General features: G+C 40.8%; 1 protein-coding gene across 1 annotated transcript; it reads left to right on the top strand.

Annotated features, from left to right (window-relative positions):
- Positions 1-1,092: 1,092 nt before the first annotated feature.
- FIBIN (fin bud initiation factor homolog) lies at positions 1,093-3,307 on the top strand. Its single transcript, XM_061150998.1, has one exon. The coding sequence runs from the start codon at positions 1,681-1,683 to the stop codon at positions 2,314-2,316; it is 636 nt and encodes a 211-aa protein (XP_061006981.1). The 5' UTR covers positions 1,093-1,680; the 3' UTR covers positions 2,317-3,307.
- Positions 3,308-23,686: the final 20,379 nt, after the last annotated feature.

The raw sequence follows: 23,686 nt of genomic DNA on the forward strand, positions 1-23,686 counted from the left end.
GTGCGTTATGACTTTGAGAGGAAGATAAGTATAAACACAGGCAAATCACATGAGTGTTTCAGTTACATTTCAAGGCAGAAAGAGGACATAACCATAGAAACAGAATGCTGCCTGTCTTCCTACTCTTTCCCTGTCTTTTCCTTCACAACCCTGTTCAACATATAATCTCTCTATTTATGTTAATCTTCTTTCTGTGTTCCAGAATCTAGGGCACCAGGAAGGCAAGGATTTCTCTTTATTTTTGCTCACTGCTCTTTCTATAGTACCTAAAATAGATTCTGGCATATGATAAATGTTCAATAAATGTGTGATGAACAAATGAGATGTCCTTAAGGATGGCAATTTGCTAGGCAATTCATACATCAAAAACTAAAATGGCTGGGTGAAACAAACACTTTTTTCCCCCTTAAATTAAATTAAATTAAAAGACCCAGTGACATACTGAGTGCTTCCTGGTTCAACAGTAATCTTTGTGACAATAAATAATTTGTTTAACCTTCTATCCCTTGGGTTCTCCATACAGAAAATGAGGATAACAGTACCAGTCCCCTAGTCTTCAAAAACTTTTTAAGTGTCCCAAAAGAGGCAATAGCTGTAAAGGTGTTAGGTTAAAGATGCAATGAAGGAACTTAGCAAGGATGGGCTTTCATGAAATTAAATAATTATCTCAGTTGTCCACTGACTTGCTAAACTGGCAAAAGTCCATTTCTCAGCTTTTGTTCCTATACATACTAGCAACCATACATTAGTCAGTTTTCTGTATTCTTGTTTCTTCCAAAGAATTGTTATTGCACATTTTAATTAACTAACCATTTCTAAACAAAACTGCCATTTCATACACTGCAAATCTGTCTTCAAAGTCATAAACTTGTTGGTGATAAAAATAGATATACTCACAGAATCCAATCTAACAGACACTTACTTAAAATTGTGAAGTGGCATTTCTCCAGGGTAATTACCCTTCCTCCCAATAGTTAATAGTTAAACAGCCTTTCTGTTATGGGAATTCAATTTATCCTCTTCCCATTTGTTCCTTCAGTTTAAATTCTGTTTTCCAGGGTCTCCCTACCAATCCTCAAAAAGAGACCCTGTACCTTTAATAGCAGAGACCTGGTGAGAGGTTTCTTTCCAAACTTGTTCCCTGGCTTCCAAGTGACGAAACCAGCTGTAATTTGAGAGCAGAAAGATCCTCAGGATATCATTAGCCAAAGGAAAATCTCCGCATTCCCACCCAGTCCAGGAGTCGAAATCGTATCAGAGGGCAAGAGCCTTTCTCTCCAGCTACAGGCTTCATTTCCCAAGGAGCAAGAGGGACCTCGGAGAGCCAGACTGGGGCAACGGAGCCAGCCAGCATCCAGCCAGAACCCTGGAGGAGGGGTTCCCCATCGTGCCGGCATCCCGCCAGGAAACAGCCGGCTGAGTTCCAGCCACCGAGCGAGCGCAGGAGCTCAGAGCGAGGGCGCATCCTGGGCTGCTGGCTGCGGGGTTCGCTACCCAGGCTCTGCGCCGCAGCCACATGAAGCCAGCTGGGGAGGGGGGGTCAGGGTGCAGCAAGGCGACTGGGACTGAGGCTGACGCCGTCGCAGGGAGGCAGTGACTCCTAAGGGGACCCCCCTCCTCTTCCTTGCGCCTGGGCGAAAAGTCTTCTCCAGGGGTCCCCGGTCATCCTGAATATCCAGGATGGTGTTCCTGAAGCTTCTCTGGATGGGTTTTCTGTGCCACCTGTGTCAGGGCTATTTCGACGGTCCTCTCTACCCAGAGATGTCCAATGGGACCCTGCATCACTACTTTGTGCCGGACGGGGACTACGAGGAGAACGACGACCCCGAGAAATGCCAGCTTCTCTTCAGGGTGAGTGACCACCGGCGTTGCTCCCAGGGGGAGGGGAGCCCGGCCAGCACTCTGCTAAGCCTCACCCTGCGGGAGGAATTCACCGTGCTGGGCCGCCAGGTGGAGGACGCGGGGCGCGTGCTGGAGGGCATCAGTAAGAGCATCTCCTACGACCTTGACGGGGAGGAGAGCTATGGCAAGTATCTGCGGCGGGAGTCCCACCAGATCGGGGATGCCTACTCCAATTCGGACAAGTCCCTCACTGAGCTGGAAAGCAAGTTCAAGCAGGGCCAGGAGCAGGACAGCCGGCAAGAGAGCAGGCTCAACGAGGACTTCTTGGGGATGCTGGTCCACACCAGGTCCCTGCTGAAGGAAACGCTGGACATCTCCGTGGGGCTCAGGGACAAATATGAGCTGCTGGCCCTCACCATCAGGAGCCATGGGACCCGACTAGGTCGGCTGAAGAACGATTATCTTAAAGTGTAGGTAAAGGGGCCAACTGCCCGGGAGAGGGCATCAAGTCAGCCCTCCTGGTGGAGGATGGGGGACAGACACAGGGCTAACTTTCCCCTTATAATTATTAGTTTTTATAACCTGATTTGCACTTGGAGAATGATCAGAAGTGATCCTGAAAAAGAAAAAAAAGTAAGAGTTGAGTGGTTTTAGTTTTGTACACTATTTATGTGATTGTTACTGATTTGTCACCTGGAAAGGACAATTTAAAGCCATGCCTCCTGCCTTTCCTAGAAGGGCTTTATAAACTCTGCAGAGACACCTGTTTCAGCCACATCTAAAAGGACACAGTTTATGCAGTGAGGACTGATTAAAATTCCCCCCATCCTGGAGATTAAGTGAAGATGCCCAGGGAGCTTCTTCTGCACAGCTCCTTTCAGCCTTCTCTCCTGGGCTCTGAAAGCTGTCAACATCGCCTGTTTTTCAGATGAGGTCAGAGGTGCTACTCAGCATGCCTGCCAGAGGATGGAAGTTGCTTGTTTCTTCTCCTTTTACTTCTTATTTATTAACCATGGTCTTCAAGGTTTTGTTTTTCTTTGTCTTCTTTTTTCTTTTGGATTTTGGGGGTGTTTTTTTAAAGAGTATTGGCTAGAAACTATATGCAAATCATCTTTTGCAGGAAGATGTCTGCGGTGCCTCTGTGGGGATGTGTTTAAGTTAAAGGAGCCACATTTAAGAAGCCTAACCTTTGTGGTGGTCATGAACTCCTGTGATATGCCGATTTGCCATGTCTCTGGTTGTGTGAGTGTGTTATCAGCGCTGCAGTCCATTACAAAGAAGTAGGTAGATTGTCTTGACACACCTCCAAAAGCCTGTGATTTAGGTTACCAGTGTATTCTTTCTCATTTGGGGGTTTAGCTCCTGTTTGCTTATTGAAAACTTGTACTTTGAGTAGAGGGAATTCTAATTCTCATAATCCCTAACTAAGTTTTATTATTCAGCCAATAAATATGTTCTTATATAATACTTGCTTATTTCCTAATTTATATTCATAACTTTCATACTGCAAAAAGGAGCCAATGCAAAAGGAAAGAAAGGCTGGGATTTAAGCCAGTTTACTTAGAGTATATGATAAAGAAGGCAGAGGATCGCTGCATATTTAGCAATCCTCCCTTCCCTGGCCACCTTTACCATCCTCGAAAGGAAACAAAAAATCTAGACTGTGTCAAAACTTGATCTCTGCTGGTCTGCCTGAAACTCCAATTTTCACTAGCGCTTTTGCATAGAATTAACTGAAAAAAAGTTTATGGTGAGGCTCAGAGCTTATCCACCCTTGGAATGCAGAGGGAGAGCTCCATTCTAAGTTGTAGGAACTACAGTAATGTTTGATAATTTTGAAGACAGTTCTACATTATTTCATTAATAATTTTAAAGGTGGAAATGCACTTTATTTCATATAGTTCCCCAGCCAAGTCTTCATCCTCACCTTAAATATGTGCATATCTGCACACATGTACACACACAAACACACACATGTGGACACACACACACACTAGAAATAAGTATTCATAATCTCCTTTTCAACAGGGAGTCATTCTTTCTCTCCCATGCATGAGGAATCCAGTTTTCTATTCCTCTGAAGTGTCTAATATCCTCCTATGACAATAGGGGAAACTGAGGTTCAGAAAGTGACCAATCCTCCGTTAGTGCCAACAGCTCCAAGTCTCCTAGATTTAAATATGGGATTTTCCCACAGGGCCTTTTTCAAGGATGCTGAGATAGAGTAACTTGAGGCCTGTGGCTTTGCATAACTATTTCATTGTTTAAAATAAAAATGAACAAAATATGGAACAATACTTCATACAATCATTTTTTATTTCTTTTCATCATCCAAGACTCTGCTTTTAACCACCAAGAATATGTGGGAAATAGGTAAATGATCTTTTAAGAGAGTTTCAGTCTTTATTCTATGAAAGATGAGGAAAGGAGATAACAGCAGAGGCAAAGATGATATTTGGTACTCAAATGATTGTAGTTTGCGGTCACAACCCTTGCTATCTCAAAACCTCATATCACTCACTTCAAGGTGATCATCTCTAACCCACAGATGTATTAAATGTTATCTTCTCAATTTTCCCAGCTGTGATAGGAAGATGTTAGACTCATGATATGGATGGAAAACTGGTTTTCTCGTGGTGCTAATTTCAGTCAATTGTTAATGGCTACATAGAATAATAGTATATTAAAAAGGATTTAAATAACACAGATGCAAAGATTGCTGTCCCCAATTAGAGATGTCTTGCATGCATGCAAGTAGGCGAGTAGTAACCCATCTGCTACAAATTTGAAAACCTCAAAATAGATGATGTCTGAAGTTCTTTCCAGTGCTGACATTCTGTGATTCCTACAAAACCAGAATGAAATTGTTTAACATTGAATCATCCATTCAAGGCTAAACATATAGCCACTAATCTCACAGTCTTTTGTAAATGACCGCAGAGGTCAAATAGGAATTTGCAGGTGGGGAGAGTGAACCATCCTGGGCTACCAACACAGAGGCTGGCATTACAGAGAATTTCCAAATGAGGATAGGGAGCCAGCCCCGCACAAATCTTCCCTCTCTGCTTCCTTGTTATTCTTATTAAGACTTTATTACACAGTGACAAAATTCTTTTTCTTTTTTTTTAAAGTAGTGGTGCCTTATTATTTAGATCATGAAATATCTTAAGAATCTGAAGAAAACTATGTACTTTCTCTCCTGAGGAATGTACTTATAAGAACATTCATACAATGTAGGATAGTCTTTCTTTAATAAATATTTGTTGATCACTCAATATGTGTCAGGCACTAGTTAGATTGTAGGTAATGCTGAGATATTACAAAGAGTTGAGACACCATCTAACTGAAAGTTTAAAAAGCCTCTTAGAGTTTTATTTGGAGTAGGAAAAAGTTATTATTATTATTAAACAAAATAGCCAGCTTTTTTGGAGAACTCATTTTAGCATTATTGGTTAGGGCCTATGCTAAGAACTTTGCTTGGGTACTCCCTTAATTCTGACAACAAACTGTGTGAGGAAAATATTATATGAAAGGAATTAATATATGCCAAGAGCTTAGAATACTACCTGACACAGAGTGAATCCTCAGTAAATGTTAGTTGCTGCTATTACGCTGTTTATTATTATTATAACTGAGGCCCAGAAAGCCTAGGTAATTTTCCCAAAATTAAAACTGTGATGTCTTATTTACTTCACTATGTTCTCACTTTTTAAGCTGATGATTATCTAGCGGAATATATGATCAAATAAAAGAAGACTATGGAAGGTAAGAGTCCACCGGGGCCACCATTTGTCTATTCCATTTGGTGTCCTCTCTAAGCCAGTCAGCCTAGAGCCTAAGGCAGTTCAGATGCCGAGTTCTCAGTCAGAAGCTGACTCTGGTAACAGAATTTCTCACTGATATCTTCTCTGAGGCGTTGTTCAATACCACTCAACTTCACACTTCCAATTTGATCTTGTGGACACTAGCATATCCTACTTTGAGGTACTCCATAGATAGAGTCTGTGATAAAGGACTCTAGGTCGTGTTAGCCTCTGCAATAACCAAAACCACACTCAGAGAAGTTGGCAGGTGTGGGTGTGCTATGCATGGCAGAGGAAGAGGCTGTCCTATAGTTTATGTAATTTCATTACCTTTTAAACTCTCCATTTACAATTTTGCTAAGGAAACAGACTCAAAAGTTTCTGAGAGAAGCCTTGAAACTTCAGTTATAAACTATTTTAACAAGTAATAAAAGTGTCCATGAAAACTACTAAAGATATGAAATGTCCCCGGAAGGTATAGTAGAATTTCCTTGGGATGTTTTTCAGGGCATGGTTATTAAAATTTTCTTGATAAAGAAGAATATTTGAGTGTGAAATATGAATGCTGAATGTGCTTCATAAATGTTTTAATATAAAAGGAAAAATAACTGAAGACATAAAATGTCTTGGTTAGAAATAGAATACAGAAATATGGAACAATCATTCATCAGTACAGAGACGGAGATTTTGCAAATCATCTTAGTAATTTTGGAATCAGGGTGGTCCTTAGGAGTGCTATTTCCAGAGTCAGAATCCTCAAGGATATGTTATTCATCAGACATTGTCAAAATGCAACCATATGAGGTAACTAGGATAGAAATAGTATACTCAGCCTTCTGAGTCTGTGGGTTCTACATCCATGGATTCAACCAACCTCAGATTGAAAATATTTAAAAGGAAAAAATAAATTCCAAAAAGTTCCAAGAAGGAAAAAGCAAAAGTAATACACTGGCAACTATTTCCATAGCATTTATATTGTATTAGAGATTATAAGTAATCTAGCAGGTGAGTGTATGCTCAGTCATGCCCGACTCTTTGCAACCCCATAGACTGTAGCCCGCCAGGCTCCTCTGTCCATGGAGTTTTCCAGGAAAGAATACTGAAACGGGTTGCCACTTCCTACTCCAGGGGATCTTCCTGACCCAGGGATGGAACACACAAGTTTTACATCTCCTGCTGGTGACACTACTGGTAAAGAATCCACCTGCCCATGCAGGAGATGCCAGAGACGTGAGTTCAATTCCTGGGTCAGGAAGATCCCCAGGCCACTCCAGCATTCTTGCCAGGAAAATTCCATGGACAGAGGAGCCTGGTAGGCTACAGTCCACAGGGCCCCAAAGAGTCAGACATGACTGAGCACACATATAGACATTATAAATAATTTAGAGATGATTTAAAGTATATGGGAAAATATGCATAGGCTATATGCAAATACTAAGACATTATATATATTGGACTTGAATATCCCTGGATTTGGGGAACCACAAGGGCCCTGAAAACCAATCAACTGCAGATAGAGACGGACAACTTGTGTACAGACATGTAAGGAAACTAACACCTAAAAGAGAATTTGAGTGTGGCAGACAGGGCATTGGCATATGTACAAGGTTCTATGAAAGCTCAATGAGAGTCTAAACTAGAATCGTCTGGAAAATGTAAAACAGTGCAAATAAGATAAGAATTTTGTATAATCACACATTCAAGAGATATGTTACTTTTATTTAATTTTATTTAATTTAATTTGTTAATTTTATTTAATAACTGATGTTTTTATTGTTGTTTTGCTTTTTAAATAACTTTTTTTCTAGTTATATGGACCATACCTGCTGCATTTTAATAGCAGGGCAAACAGCAAACACAAAGAAAACAGAATTGTTTATAATTCTCAAACTCCCCCTTCCATACACCCAATAGTTGCATTTTTGTTTGCATTCTTTTAGTATTTTTCACATATATCTATGTATATTACTAGAAAAAATATCATAATAATACAATACTTTGTGGCCAATGTCTAGTTCAGGTGTTCAGTTCAGTTCAGTTCAGTTCAGTCACTCAGTTGTGTCCGACTCTTTGCGACCCCATGAATCGCAGCACGCCAGGCCTCCCTGTCCATCACCAGCTCCCGGAGTTTACTCAAACTCATGCCCACCGAGTTGGTGATGTCATCCAGCCATCTCATCCTCTGTCGTCCCCTTCTCCTCCTGCCCCCATCCCTCCCAGCATCAGGGTCTTTTCCAATAGGTCAGCTCTTCGCATGAGGTGGCCGAAGTACTGGAGTGTCAGCTTCAGCATCAGCCCTTCCAATGAACACCCAGGACTGATCTCCTTTAGTTCAGGTGTTAAATATGCTCAATTGAATAAATGTTTTTAAAATGTTTCAATCTGTCCACAGTACTTGGGAGGTAGACGTTTTGGACTCACATCTAGCCCCATCATTTGTTAGTTGTGCACCTTTGGAGAAGTCCCTTAAATGTTCTGAAATTCAGTCACTTTGTTTGCAAAATGAAGATAATTGAACAGACACAGCTCAAAGTGTTTTCCATACGTTATTTTATATAACATTTCTGGTGGATGTTATAGTTTCTGAACTTTCTGGATAACGACACTGAGGCACCAAGAGGTTAAGGTCTTACAGCTAGACAGGAGTGGAGTCAAGATTCAAACGCAGGCAATCTGACTCCTCTGCTGCCGTCATAACCGCTAATGAGGCTTTTCCTTTCTGGAGGCAGGAGACTGGACACATAACTTCTTAACTCTCAGCCTCTTCCAGGATCTATGACATGTGGTCTGTGAAATGAACATTTTCCCTATATGATTCCCTTAATTGAAAAAGGCAGACCCAATTTTCTCAAAGACCTTTTTTCTCTGCTTGATTTTACATTGGACCAAGTATCTCCCTAGGGCTTCCCAGGTGGCTCATTGGTAAAGAATCTGCCTGCTATTGCAGGAGATGTGGGTTCAATCCCAGGGAAGAGATCAGAGAAGGGGAAGAACGCCTGGAGAAGGAAATGGCAACCCTCTCCATTATTCTTGCCTGGGAAGTCCCTTGGACAGAGGAGCCTGGCAGGCTGTAGCCCATGGGGGTCACAAAAGAGTCAGACACGATTTAGTGACTAAACAACAACAAAGTATCTCCTTACACTTGTGTCACTCTGTGGTTCTCTACCTAAGAACAACTAGCTTCTTGCTAAATAGGATGTTTTCCAAGCACTTTCACAAGTATTATCACATTCTCTCTTAACCCAAGTTATAGAGGCTGAATTGCCCCAGGCAAGTTATGGTGGTCCACCATTTGGAAATGGTAGCCCAGTATTCATAGCCAGAAATGTTATTCAGTCAGGATGAATCCAAATATAAAAATTTCTGATCCAGGAACCACTTAGCCTACAGGACTGCCTTTCACTCATCTATTCATTCACTCAAAATACATTTATTGGATGCCTACAATGTATTTGGTGCTATTGAGGATACAGCGATCAGATAAAATCTGTGCCCTTCTTGATCTTATATTTAAATATGCAAATAAAATGAATTCATTAGGACCTCTTTGTTGAGGGAAGAGGTAAATAAACTAAATGCATATATATGTATATAAATAAAGTAAATACCTGTATATACAATATGTACATATAAATATTAAGCAGTGAACTGTAGTATTTTAGTTAAGATAACTAAGGAAGACCTGAGTAAGTAGAGGTTATTTGAACTGAGTCTTAGATTTTGAGTAGAAGGCCAAGAATGTAAATATTACAGGAAAGTATTCCTACAAAAGCATTCAAGCAGAGATAATTTTATAAGTTTGAGAAGATGGAGGGGGAGGGAGGAAGCCAGTGGGATTATAGCAGAGTAAATCAGAGGAAATTAAAAAACTTTGGGTCAGAGATGAGAACGGAGGCTAGGTAATATAAGATGGTTATCATAGGAAATTTGAGTACTATTATAATTTTAATCCACTGGAAGTCTAAGGAGAGGGTATATTTAGGTATTAATTAATATAGGATATATACTATTCAAATATTAATAATATTTGAGTATAATTCAATTATCAAATTTCCATTTGGATAGTATTCAAATTTCAATTGTGCTTCTCTTGTGGCTCAGCTGGTAAAGAATCTGCCTGCAATGCCTGAGAACTGGGTTTGAACCCTGGGTTGGGAAGATCCCCTAGAGAATCCTGGCCTGTATAGTCCATGGGATTGCAAAGAGTTGGAACTTGGAAGTCTAAGGTGAAGAATGATATGATCTGATTTACACAAAAAAGACCACGTTGGGAGGAGATTATATACAGGGCAGTAAGAAAGGAAGCAGGAAAGCCGCTTGGTTGCCACGAGGTCATGCTGATGGGAGATGACGAAAGCTTGGTCCAAGGTGGTTTTGGTAAAAATGGCAGGAACCGACCTTGATTCTCCCAATATGTCTCGTTATTGTTTTTGTCCCACAAAAGTGTGTGTCATTATTCGTGAACTTCTTCTGCATTGATCCTATTTCCCGGCTCTTGGCTCCATTTCTTCTCTCCCTCCCACTTTGGACTTGATTTTAGCACTGCCTTCCTCTGATTCTTTTCTCTTGAGGCTTTTGGATGACTTCAGAATTTTGCATTGCTTTGTATTTGATAAGGACACAGAGCATCCTATTTTGATTTTAACAGCATTTACTTGAATGGCTTGTACATTACACCATCTCCTTTGTTTTCTTTTCCACAAAAAACAAGACATTTGTTTTATTGACATATCAATAGCTTGCTGTTTACAGAGTGGAACCTGACAGCTATGATTAATGAGGTGAAGCCTCCATGCTTTGGGGCTGGCAGTGATGGCTTGCATTTTCCAGTTGTGAAAAGTTTCCTCCTGCAGAAGTTAAGGAAATGTGTTTCCTGAACATCTTTTTTTTTTTTTTTTTTTGCTTTGATCTTTGCCCAGCTCTAAATGAGGGTGCTCTGCACAACCTTCAAAGCCTATGCTTTGCTGGCAGTCCCACTGAGTCAACCACTGACATTTTTCACATGATTCTGCTGCAGATAAAATTATAAAGGGCAGAAAACCTAGTGGGTTCGCTCTGCTCTGAGGTATATTTTTGCTTACCCTTCAAGTGTCAGTTATCTGCTACCCTGGTTTCCCCTCCCCCTGGCTTAGCCAAGCTCGTTCCTATTGCTTCCTTTGCTCTCCATCTCTCTCTCTCCTTTTGTTATTAGGAACATGGAAAGCAGAGGCAGAATTCTGATTAACATCATGACTCTGCAATTTAGTAGCTGTAGAGCATAAGCAAAACATTTAACTTCTAGGAGCCTCAATTTCCTCTGCTGTACAGTGGGAATTGTGGCACGTAGTTTGCAGGGTTCTTGGATTTGATAAACCAATGTATGGAGCAGACTTACTGTAATACTGAGCAAAAGTAAGTACTACTATTCCCTTTCAGTCTGGCCATGAGAAGCTCATGAAAGATCCCCCTTTAAGAAGGGATACCTTTACAAATAAGTTCATGTATAGCATTTTTCTAGATTCCACATATATGCATTAATATGCAATATTTACTTTTCTCTTTCTGACTTCACTCTGTATGACAGTCTCTAGGTCCATCCACATCCCTGCAAATGGTACAATTTCATTCCTTTTTATGGCTGAGTAATATTCCATTGTATATATGCCCTGAGTCTGAGTCTGAGTGAAAGTCACTCAGTCGTGTATGACTTTTTGCAATCCCCTCGGCTGTATAGTCCATGGAATTCTCCAAGCCTGAATACTGGAGTGGGTAGCTGTTCCCTTCTCCAGGGGATCTTTCCAATCCAGGGATTGAACCCAGGTCTCCCATATTTCAGGAGGATTCTTTATCAGCTGAGCCACCAGGGAAGCCCAAGAATATTGGAGTGGGTAGCCTATCCCTTGTCCAGTGGATCTTTTGAACGAGGGTCTCCTGCATTGCAGGTGGTTTCTTTACCAACAGAGCTATCAGGAAATCCCACATTTCCTTTATCCATTCCTCTGTTGATGAATGAATTGAGATATAGGGATTGGCATATATACACTATTACATGTAAAATAGATAACTAATGAGAACTGGCTATAGTACAGTGAACTCTACTCTGTGGTGTGGCGGAACTCAATGCTCTGTGGCGACCTAAATGGGAAGGCAATACAAAAGAGAGGGAATATCTGTATACATACGGCTGATTAAAGTACTGTTGAAACCTGGCTTGGAGAATTTTGAGCGTTACTTTGCTAGTGTGTGAGATGAGTGCAGTGGTGCAGTAGTTTGAACATTCTTTGGCATTGCCTTTCTTTGAGACTGGAATGAAAACTGACCTTTTCCAGTCCTGTGGCCACTGCTGAGTTTTCCAGATTTGCTGGCATATTGAGTGCAGCACTTTCACAGCATCTTATTTTAGGATGTTCAAGCTGGATTTAGAAAAGGCAGAGGAACCAGAGATCAAATTGCCAACATCTGCTGGATCATTGAAAAAGCAAGAGAGTTCCAGAAAATCATCTGTTTCATTGACTATGCCAAAGCCTTTGACTGTGTGGATCGCAACAAACTGTGGAAAATTCTATAAGAGATGGGAATACCAGACCACCTGACCAGTCTCCTGAGAAATCTGTATGCAGGTCAAGAAGCAGCAGCTAGAACTGGACATGGAAATACAGACTGGATCTAAATCAGGAAAGGAGTATGGCAAGGCTGTATATTGTCACCCTGCTTATGAAACTTATATGCAGAGTACATCATGAGAAATGCTGGGTTAGCTGAAGCACAGCTGGGATCAAGATTGCTAGGAGAAATATCAATAACCTCAGATACGCAGATGACACCACCCTTATGGCGGAAAGTGAAGATGAGCTAAAAAGCCTCTTGATGAAAGTGAAAGAAGAGAGTGAAAAAGTTGGCTTAAAACTCAACATTCAGAAAACTAAGATCATGGCATCTGGTCCCATCACGTCATGGCAAATAGATGGGGAAACAATGGAAACAGTGAGAGGCTTTATTTTGGGGGGCTCCAAAACCACTGCAGATGGTGACTGCAGCCATCAAATTAAAAGACACTTGCTCCTTGGAAGAAATACTATGACCAACCTAGACAGCATATTAAAAAGCAGAGACATTACTTTGCCAGCAAAGGTCCATCTAGTCAAAGCTATGGTTTTTCTAGTAGTCATGTATGGATGTGAGAGTTGGACTATAAAGAAAGCTGAGTGCCTAGGAATTGATGCTTTTGAACTGTGATGTTGGAGAAGACTCTTGAGAGTCCTTTGGACTTAAAGGAGATCCAACCAGTCCATCCTAAAGGAAATCAGTCCTGAATATTCATTGGAAGGACTGATGCTAAAGCTGAAACTCCAATACTTCGGCCATCTGATTTGAAGAACCGACTCATTGGAAAAGACCCTGATGCTGGGAAAGATTGAAGGTGGGAGGAGAAGGGGATGACAGAGGATGAGATATTGGATGGCATCATCTATGCGATGGACAGGAGTTTGAGTAAGCTCCGGGATTTGGTGATGGAGAGGGAAGCCTGGCGTGCTGCAGTCCATTGGTCACAGAGAGCTGGACATGACTGAGCTATTGAACTGAACGGATAGCTGATTTACTTTGCTATACAACAGAAACTAACAACATTGTAGAGCAACTATACTCCAATAAAAAAAGAGACACCTTGTGTATTCTTAGGTTAAAATGAAAAAGATGTATTTCAAATAAGCCTTAGATGTTGTATGTATGTGTCATATATACTGACTTCCCCATTCTAGCCATCTCAGAAGCCATAGCCATGTTTGTTTCCATTCATGTAAGAGAAACTCCTATGCACATATGTGTTTATTTCACAAACACTCCTATTTGGGCCAAGAGAATGAAAGCTACAGCAGGAGATAACAGTAAACTTGCTTACCCTTCCTTTCCAAATGTTAACAGTGCTTTTGCTTTGTGACTTGAGAGTGGGGGTGATGCACATGAAAGAAACCCAGGGATTGCAATACATGGGCAGCTACAGTAAGAGAACTCTCAAAGCTTGGCAACAGGGCTACGAGGTGAGAGAGAATAAGAATATTAATTCCTAATATCTATCGAGTGTGCATGCTCAGTCATTCTGTTGTGTCCAGCTCTTTGCAACCCCATGGACTGTAGCCCACCAGATTCCTATGTCTGTGGCAATTTCCAGGCAAAAATACTGGAGCAGTTTGCCATTTTCTCCTCCAGGGGATCTTCCCAACGGAAGAGTTGAACCCACATCTCTTTTGTCTCCTGCAGCGGCAGGTAGATTCTTTACCACTGAACTACCTGAGAAGCCCATTTATTGAGCACTACCTACATATTTGGTCCTGGGTACCCTGAAAAGTCCAGTTTTCAGACATATAAGACTAAGGCCAGAACTCATTTGTGGTGATCTCACTATGGAAAGGATTAGGGTGACAGCATGCTCTTCTTTATGTAACCCCATGCTCTGATTGTGATTTCCGGAACTTGACTGCCTGGCAGTACGCTATAGTCTCCAAGTCATGAGTTTGCCAGGGCTGGAAGATTGGATCCAAGCCTTGTGTCAGCTCAGACGTATGCGGGCTTCACTAAGAGAACTTGGGGACATTTGCTTGTAGTTTGACAGACCTCCTGAAGTGTAAATTTCTGCAGTGAGTAATTCTCTAGCTTACCTGCTTCTCCCCTATGCAGTCTCTACCTGGACTGCAAAGGAAGAGACGCTGGCGCAGATGCACAAGAACTCAGGAGAGGGCATGGTGATCCTTGCAGCACACGCTCAGAGAAGACTTGGATCTTCACCCTGTTCAGCAAAAAAGCAGATAGTTTGGCCCAGTGAACACTAATCTGTGCATATACTTAGCAATAAATACAAGAAATAAATAAGCAGCACTTCGTTTCTAATTAGAGGCATTGTGTTCACTTGGGAAACTTCGGAAATAGAACAATTTTTAACTGTTTGGCTCAAACAAAAACTCATTCAGGCTTAGAAATTGGCAAAGGCCACATTAATGATAAATACTTATTCCACAATCACATTTTCCATAGCCTCTCTAATTTCCAAGAGTTTTGCTTTAAAAAGAATCACAGTGAAAAATCTGGACTGACAGTTCACAATAATGACATAATATTAACAGGATGTTTGGCTTTGCAGGGTTCTCCCATTTCCTCTGTAAAAATATGACCATTACCAAAACATGAAGCCACCACTTTGCTTACCATTCACTATTTTTCAAAGGGGTTATTCACTCATTTTTGTGTTCATTCAACAAACATTTGTTGAATACCTACTATGTACAATTTACTAGATTTAGAGCATAATAGTTGTAATAATAATGATAATAATAGAAATAAAACAATAGACAATATTTTTATACTTATTATATACCTAGCACACTATTTTGAGTGTATCACATTTATTTAACACAGGTAAACTTTGCAACAGTCCTTCACAAGTCTTGCCTGTAAACTGTTCAATGACTTTCTAGAGTATCACCAGATGCCTATGCAAACCCTTCTTCTTTCCTCTTCCCTGATCCCCACTCTTGCCAGAGTTCTCTCTCTGGCTACCAGCCTCTCCTGATCTGGCCCATCCTACCCTCTAAAGGAGTGCTAATTTTGAAGGGATCAGGTAGTCTTTAAATCAAGAGTTCAGGAGTATTTGGAGACAGTTCCTCAGTGACACAGGGAGCTACATAAAACAAACTTTAGATTTAAGTGAAAAAGAAATGTTAGAGAAGATTGGCAGGAGAAGACCTTGACTTCAGGCTCAAGCTTTCAGGACTGAGCCAGCCAACCTGATAATGAAACCCAAGATTTCAACATTATGTTAACCTCTGTCAGGCTAAAATAGTAATAAAACTGTACTTGTAATTGCATCCCTATACATAGTTTTGGTCTGAGAGCTACATAATCTGAGAATATCAGAGATAGAAATAATCTTCACAAATGGAGAATCTGAAGTATAAACAAGTGAAGAAATTTATTCTGGGTCATATAAGCTCAAGGTATTAAGGCCAGGACATCACAGAATCATGGCCCAGGGAGGCCGAGTTCATCACGTTCACCTGGTCAGTCATCAGGTGCCTTAATCTGATAGCCCTGCCAAGTGATTATACAGCCCACATGCTTGCACTGCTTGAATTATAGGGTGCTCCCTTGTCTCTGGAGGAATGCATTCAATTGTCAGAGAGTTCCAACTCTTAGAAATTCCTACCATATTTTGAACTGAAATCTCTCCCCGTGGGGTTTCTACCACTCAGAGACTCACAGCCCCATTTATCCCTTCTCTACTTCAAGTTAATCAAAGACCTGGCAGCTTCTTTGGTCAGGCTCCATAGACCCAATTCCTCCAACCCCTCCTTCTGTAACATGAGAACCAGGGTCTTCTCATTCTACCTTATTACCAGGAAGCAGCTATTCACAGTGGTTAAAATCATGGGCTTTGCAAACCGACAAACCTCTGGCTTGAATCTCAGTTCTGCACTCACAACACAAATGTCTAAGGACAGATTGCTTACCCTGACCGTAGGTTGGGTTCCTTTTACATGCATCAGTGATGATGATATTTCATTTATTCATGAATAACAAGCATAAAATAACACAAAATAAAATAACACACATAAAATTACAAGTACTAAATCTAGCACTTCATAGCAATTCAACAAATATATCTGAATGAATGAATGAACAAACCCTGGGTTGGATCTTTGCATAAATTCAGCATGAATAAGGGAGCTGTATAGAAAAGAATTGCAAATTTGGAGAAGACCCTGTTGGGGAGAAGGTCAAAGGAAGAATGAAGAGGAGAAGCCCAGTGATTACCCCAAAGTGACCATGGCTAATGAGCTTTCCGTACAAAGCATCTTCAGCTTATCTGTCACTAGTTCACCAACTATGTGATGAGCAGGGTACTCATGGCTCATGCTTTTGGCTTTGCTCAAGAAGGGAACGAGAGTTCGTCTCTTTTAACTAATTTTGGACTTTCCCATAAAAACGTGACCACATGCTAATTTGAAAATTCTAACACTAAGATATTTGGGAGATGGAAGAAAGGGTACTTTCTATCTTATCCCTTCCCAGCCCCTCTCCACCTACAAAAACAGCTGACCAGACTTTCCTAACTCTTTTCCCAAAGTTTTATGTTTGGGCTGAGCTCAGCCCTGGAAGGTCTCACTCTCAAAAGAAGGACCTGAGAAAGCCATTAAAGGCAAATGAAAGCCCTGGAATTGAAATACACAGGGAAGATGGGAATTCAATTGGCTTTTTCTCCCATGTGATCCATCTCTTAATAACAGGAAGATGAAACCAAAGCCAACCTTCTCAAAGATAATACCTTTTAAATCACACGAATTTCAGCAGAGTGTTAAGGAGAGGCTCTTTAGGCGCAGACTGCTTTGCGGTGTTAAGTCATGGCTCTTCTTTTATCACCAGGGCTGTCTGTGGCAAATGACTAAACTCCTGGGCCTGTTTTCTTCTCTATAAATGGATACTATGGTCCTTATCTCCTAGGATATTGATGAGGATCAAATAAGAGACTCCAGTTTGGTATATGGGATTTCCAAGTGGCTTAGTGGTAAAGAATCTGCCTGCTAATGCAGGAGACACGGGTTGGATCTCTGGGTCAGGAAAATTCCCTTGGAGTATGAAGTGGCAACCCACTCCAGTATTCCTGCCTGGAAAATTCCATGGACAGAGGAGACTGGCAGGTTACTGTCCATGGGGTCACAAAGAGTCAGACACGACTGAGTATGAATGCACCTCAGGGTTGGTATATGGTGTGGCATGTATGTTACACTATTGCATGAGGTGTAAAAGCACAAACGGGCTTCCTAGGTGGTGCTACTGGTAAAGAATCCACCTGCCAGTGTAGGAGACGCAGGTTCCATTCCTGTGTTGGAAAGATCCCTGGAGGAGAGCATGGTAACCCACACCAGTATTCTTGCCTGGAGAATCCGCCTGCTAATGCAGGAGACACGGATTTGATCCCTGGGTTAGAAAGATCCCTTGGAGTAGGAAGTGGCAACCCACTCCAGTATCCTTGCCTGGAGAATTCCACGGACAGAGGAACATGGCAGTCTGCAGTCCATAGGGTCTCAAAGAGTCAGACACAAGTGAAGTGACTTAGCATGTATGCACAAAAGAACGAAGAGCAAGCAGTCTTTGCCCCGTTAATACAATGGAATCAGAATGATTAACACCCACAGTCCATACTCATTCTCCTATCCCCTTCCTGTTTAGCTTCTTCTTTCCTCCTCTCTCCCTCCTGACTCCTGGTAAAAAGGAAAAAACTGCACTGACACATGATCCACTCCACTTCCCAACAAAAAGGTTATGAAGGAGAAAGAACCGCATGCATTGGGGGATAGAGCCTGACATGAAAGGAAAAGCATAGAGGCCAGGGATGCTGATCAGCATCCTATAGTGCAAAGAGTCTTCCGCTACAAAGAGTCTTCCGCCTGCAGTGTCAGTAGTGCCAAGGTTGAGAAACCCTGGTCTCTATATATAAGACATAAGGAGGCAGGAGGACAAGAGAGATATAGTAGTTAGACTGAGGATCTTGAATATCAGATTAAAATTCTTCCCAGAATTAATTGCTGTATTATAGAATTCAAAGCAAGAAGAAAATACAAATTTTGGAAGATATGTATTAGGAAGGTTTGTCTAATGTATTAGAGTACAGTGATACTTAGAGAGTTTCAGGATGCCTGATGTGAATTCACATATTTTAAATAGTATCATGGTTACAATGCCCCAGCATCTGGCTGAAGACTGAAAGCTTCTATCAACAGGCTAATTTTATCTCCTTGGCTTCAAAAGACAAAAAGGCTGGGCTTAAGGCCTTTACATTGATGAGGGCTTCCCCTATACTCTGGCAAGACAATTAAAGGGAATGAGGGATGTTGATTTTTCTAAGTAATAGTTTGGTATGGTGTAGACCAAACATCTGGTTGATTGACACTTTCATTTTTCACTTGGTGGTTTTGACATGGAGGAAACATTATCACTGTTGGATGTTTACTAGTCATCATTGTAAACCTAACTGATGGCAGGGTAGAATCAACTGGTCCTAAAATAAAGAATTATACGTATGAATCTTCAACCTGAAAGACCTTTGCTTATAAGAAAGAGGAACTCTAGAGTTGAAAATGAAGAACTGATGCAGAATCTTCATTTATGTTGCCTGTGATTGCTCATATTCAAATATCCTCTCAAAGTTACCTTATACCACTGGGAAATTTGTATAATTCATCAAATCACTAGATTAAACATTAGATATCTGTCTGGAGAATGGGGCTCCTTTTTCTTCATACACAAGTACTGTCTGCTCACAAACTCAAGTGAATGCATCCACTCACGGCAATCCACTTCAGTGTTCTTGCCTGGAGAATCCCATGTACAGAATAGCCTGGTGGGCTACAGTCCATGGGATCACAAAGAGTTAGACATGAAGGGCAACTGATCATGCACACTTGACTGCTTCCTTCATCAGAAGGCGGCATTTTACATTCCTCCCTTTGAATCTGGATGGCTGGGGGACTTGCTTTGATCAATAGAATGTGGTGCAAGTGACAATGTGCTAGTTTGGGGCCCACAGTTTAAAAGGCCAAGAGCAGCTTCCATCCTTGCACCCTGGAAGCCAGCAACTAAGGTTGGGTTAGACAGTTGCATGAAGGAGCCCACATGGAGAGAGACCAGGGAAGGTGAGAAGCCATAGCAAACATGACAGGGCCAACTAAGCTCCCAACTGAATGCAGTTGTGTGAATGGCCTCATCACAGAGTGTGGAACAGAAAAATCATTCAGCTTAACCCAGTCAACCCGAAGAATTGTGAAAAATTTAAACTGTCATTATTTTTAAGCCAGTAAGCATGGAGGTCACTCGTTACACAGCAATAGCTAACTTAAACACATTATATCTAAAATAAGACTCTGCCACATTTTTTTTCTATCATGTTTCCCTGTTGTATTTTCTTTTTATTTTCTTCATAGCTCTTATCACTAAAATTATTCCATTTATCTTTTTTGTTGTCTGTCTCCCCCAACAGGAGAAAACTGTGAAAGCAGGGACATTGTCTACGCTGTTTCCTGTGGTAGACTCTGTGCCTAAAACAATGCCTGACAGAGCAGAATGTTCAGTAAACACTGTAGATTAAGTCAATAAATAGACAGTTGCAACTATGATAGATAACAGAGAAGTTGCTATAACAGTTTGTAATAAGACCTGGAGAGGGACGTCAGGAATGAGAAGACTTGTTTTGATAAAATCTTAACATGGTTTGTCCAGAGGAGGGTAGAGGGAGGGGCTATTTTCTTTCTAGTTACTGTTCAATTAATCATTATCTTATAAGTGACATTATCACTTTAAACTTCCCATGGTGGCAGGGCATAAAAATTTTTCAAAATATTTGTAGAGCAACCTTCTGAGGATCCAGCTATTAAATAAATAAGTAATCTCCTGAATTATAAAAAAAAAATAATTTTACAAAACTGCTTCAAAAAGAGATGTGGAATTTGCTCTACTACTATGCTAGAAATCTAAATTAAAAGAAAAATTCTGCTTACTCAATTTGAGGAAATAGTTCTTTCTAAAAGTGAGGAGACTTTGAGGAGTATTTTTTGTTTCCTAATCACAGTCCATTTGGGAATCTTTATGGGAAAAAATAAAGAGATAAGAGTTCTTAAGGAATAGATTCAGTAGGGGATAAACATGAAAAGATCCTTTTTCTCCTTCTTCTTGAAAAAAATGTTCCCTTGCTGGGAAAGAAGAAATCAGAAGAGCTCTGGAGCTGCATGAACCAAAAGTGAGAGTGCAGTAGACATAGTTTCAGGGCTGTGAGTGAGGTGGTGAACGTAAACAGCTGAACTTTCCTTCAAAGCCAAAACATGAAGATAAGGAAAATCAGAAAGAGAAAAAGAGAAAATAAAAGCAGGAAATAATGGAGTTGGTGTCGATTTTACTATGCTTGTAAAATATATATAGAATGTGTGACAGAATTAAATAATTCTACTTTCTTCCTTATGCACATTTTATAAATGTTAATTTTATACACACGCATATATGTGCTTAGTCACTCAGTTGTGTCCGACTCTTTGCGAACCCATGGACTCTAGCCCGCCAAGCTCCTCTATCCATGGGGATTCTCCAGGCAATAATACTGGATAGAGGGTGCCATGTCCTCCTCCAGGGGATCTTCCCAACCCAGGGATCAAACCCAGGTCTTCCTCTTTGCAAGCAGATTCTTTACCATCTGGTCTACTGGGAAGCCCATGAATACTGGAGTGGGTAGCCTATCCCTTTGCCAGGGGATCTTCCCAACCCTGGAATCGAACCAGGGTCTCCGGCATTGCAGCTGATTTACCAGGGAAGCCCACATACATATCTCTACCTATATCTACATTTATATGTATGCATCTTGAGTTTCTAGTTTTAAATTTTTATTTAAATCACTGTTCTGATCTTTGTTTAAAGCGTGGTTTGGGAGGATATCCCCTGGTAACCCAGTGATTAAGAATCCACCTTGCAACGCAGGAGATGCAGGTTCCATCCCTGGTTGGAAAATTAGGTTCCCACAAACCACAGGGCAACTAAAGCCCATGCACCGTGACTGCTGAGCCCGCACATGCTCTGTAGCTCACGTGCCACAACTAGAGAGAAGCCCAAGCTGCAACTAAGACCCAATGCAACCAAATACTCTATTTCTTTCTTTTTTCTTTCTTTAAAAAGAAAGAAAAAAAAAGGAATAGAACTTTTGGACAATCTCTTCCTACTGCACATTCTTTCCCTGCAGAATTTATCAGGAAGTATCATTGATCAGCAAAGAATTGGATGTGTTATGGTCAGCTTTGGTGATTAGAATGAATAATGACACCAGTGTGTCTGCTTCCAGGATAAGAACGCATCTGCCTGTGAGAAATGGATGTTTATACCTTCTAATCAGAGCACTCCCTCCTCTGGCTTGTGTCTCTCTGCTTGGCAACATCTCTTCTGAATGACACACTCTTTTCTTAGATAAGGTAATGCCTTCAATCAGGTTTCAGTTCTGTCTTACCAGCCTGAAAGGCACTCTTTCTCCTTTACGTAGCTTTGTCTATCCCTGACGGATCGAACCTCAAGTGTTCATGTTATAGAGTAATCCTCATGTGGCCATATTATCTCATCTTCTGTGTGCTTTCTGAGGGCACTTCCTTGTTGCCCCATCTATCAGCAACAATAATGATCTAATTCATCTCCAAATTCGATGGTCCCTTCCTGCTCCTCATTCTCTACGCAACATGACGATGCCCACCTTGCTTGCACTAGGAAGTTCCTAGTCATCCCTTTTTTAATTAGCACACAATTTCTTTCAGGGAAATCACCTTCCTCCATTGTTTTTGAAGTTGGTGGAAGGGTAATTCCTCGCTTGCAAGTGCCCACCTCTAATTCTAGCCCAGACTCTGGCTCAGCTAGTATTGCTCTGTGACCAAATCTCAACAAATCAGATGCTTTGGGGACTTTAAGGAGCAATCATTCTTATCAAAGGGGAAGATAGAGTGACAGTAACTACTATATCACCAGCATACAGCATGCTATTTCCGGCTGGGGCAATTTGCTAAATGGTTCAACCCTCCTGCGTTTTTAGACCTCTGGATTGATACATATATTATATATGCATTTTATACTATATATATACACAGTATATAATGTTTAACATTGTATTATATTATACTATATTATATTACATATTACATTACATCATTCCTGAGCCTGGTCTCCTTGCTACCTTTTTATTGCATTTGAGGATATTTTCAATAAAATTCTTGAGTTTGAGATCTTGGCTAGGTAATCTTTAGCACTAGTAGTCAAGTTTCTCTGACATGACTCCATGGCCAGCTATGAGATTTATCAAAACCACGAACTCAAGCACATCAATTATTTCAACATTGCACTCAATTGTTCATATTTAACTACCTCATTAGCTACGAGACTTCCCTGGTGGCTCAGATGGTAAAGTGCCTGTCTGCAATGCAGGAGACCTGGGTTCGATCCCTGGGTTAGGAAGATCCCCTGGAGAAGGAAATGGCAGCCCACTCCAGTAGTCTTGCCTGGAAAATCCCATGGACGGAACAGACTGGGAGGTGACAGTCCATGGGGTCACAAAGAGTCAGACATGACTGAGCGATTCCACTTTCTTTCTTTAGCTATGAGATAAACCAATTTAATGCTTAATACATAGAACAAATCAACAGATTCTTCACAGAAGAAAATAATAAAAGACTAACCCTTTACCTACATTTTCTCAAAAATTTTAATCTAGATTCTAAAAAGCATAAACAAGGATCCATATAGTCAGAGCTGCTTTTATGAACTTTTTCTTGTTTATTTTGCTGTATATAATACAAAAATGAATATCTGGAAATAAGGGCAAATGTTCAGTGATAAGTGTACTTTTAAGTTACTCATGGTTGTATGAATTTTGTTTATATGGCTATTTGCTTATGTTGTTGTTTAGTCGCTAAATCATGTCTGACTCTTTGCAACCCCATGGACCGTCGCCTGCCAGGCTCTTCTGTCCATGGGATTTCCTAGGCAAGAATACTGGAGTGGGTTGCCATTTCCTTCTCTATATTTGCTTATATGGGTGTTGTAAATGGCAAGATAATACTCTATGTTCTATGACCCTCTGAACCCTTCCTCTAAATCCTTTTGCTTAAAGTAAACAGAAGGATTTTTATTGCTGCTACCACGGAGCTTTCAGTCTCCTCGTGTAAAATGAATACAGCAAAACAGTTTCTCTTCATATTCCCCAGCACAGTGAGTTGTACATATTAGGTTCTTCATAAAGTTCACATAATGGAACTATTGTATGTTCAACTACAGTTGAATTGAACTACATTGAATTGAATCGAGTCAAATCAAGTTGAAATGAATTGAATAGGCTTTTTCCCTGACCCACAGCAACTATAAAACTGGACTATTTGACCACCATTCAGAAAACTGTGCTCACAAGATTATATTCTGGAATCTTGACAGATAAGATTTCAGCAACTCTTTATTTAAACGCTTCTTAGATAAATGACGTGCTGCGCTACATTACTAGG

The sequence above is a fragment of the Dama dama genome, chromosome 1 (assembly GCF_033118175.1).
Source record: "Dama dama isolate Ldn47 chromosome 1, ASM3311817v1, whole genome shotgun sequence".
Classification (NCBI taxonomy): Eukaryota; Metazoa; Chordata; class Mammalia; order Artiodactyla; family Cervidae; genus Dama; species Dama dama.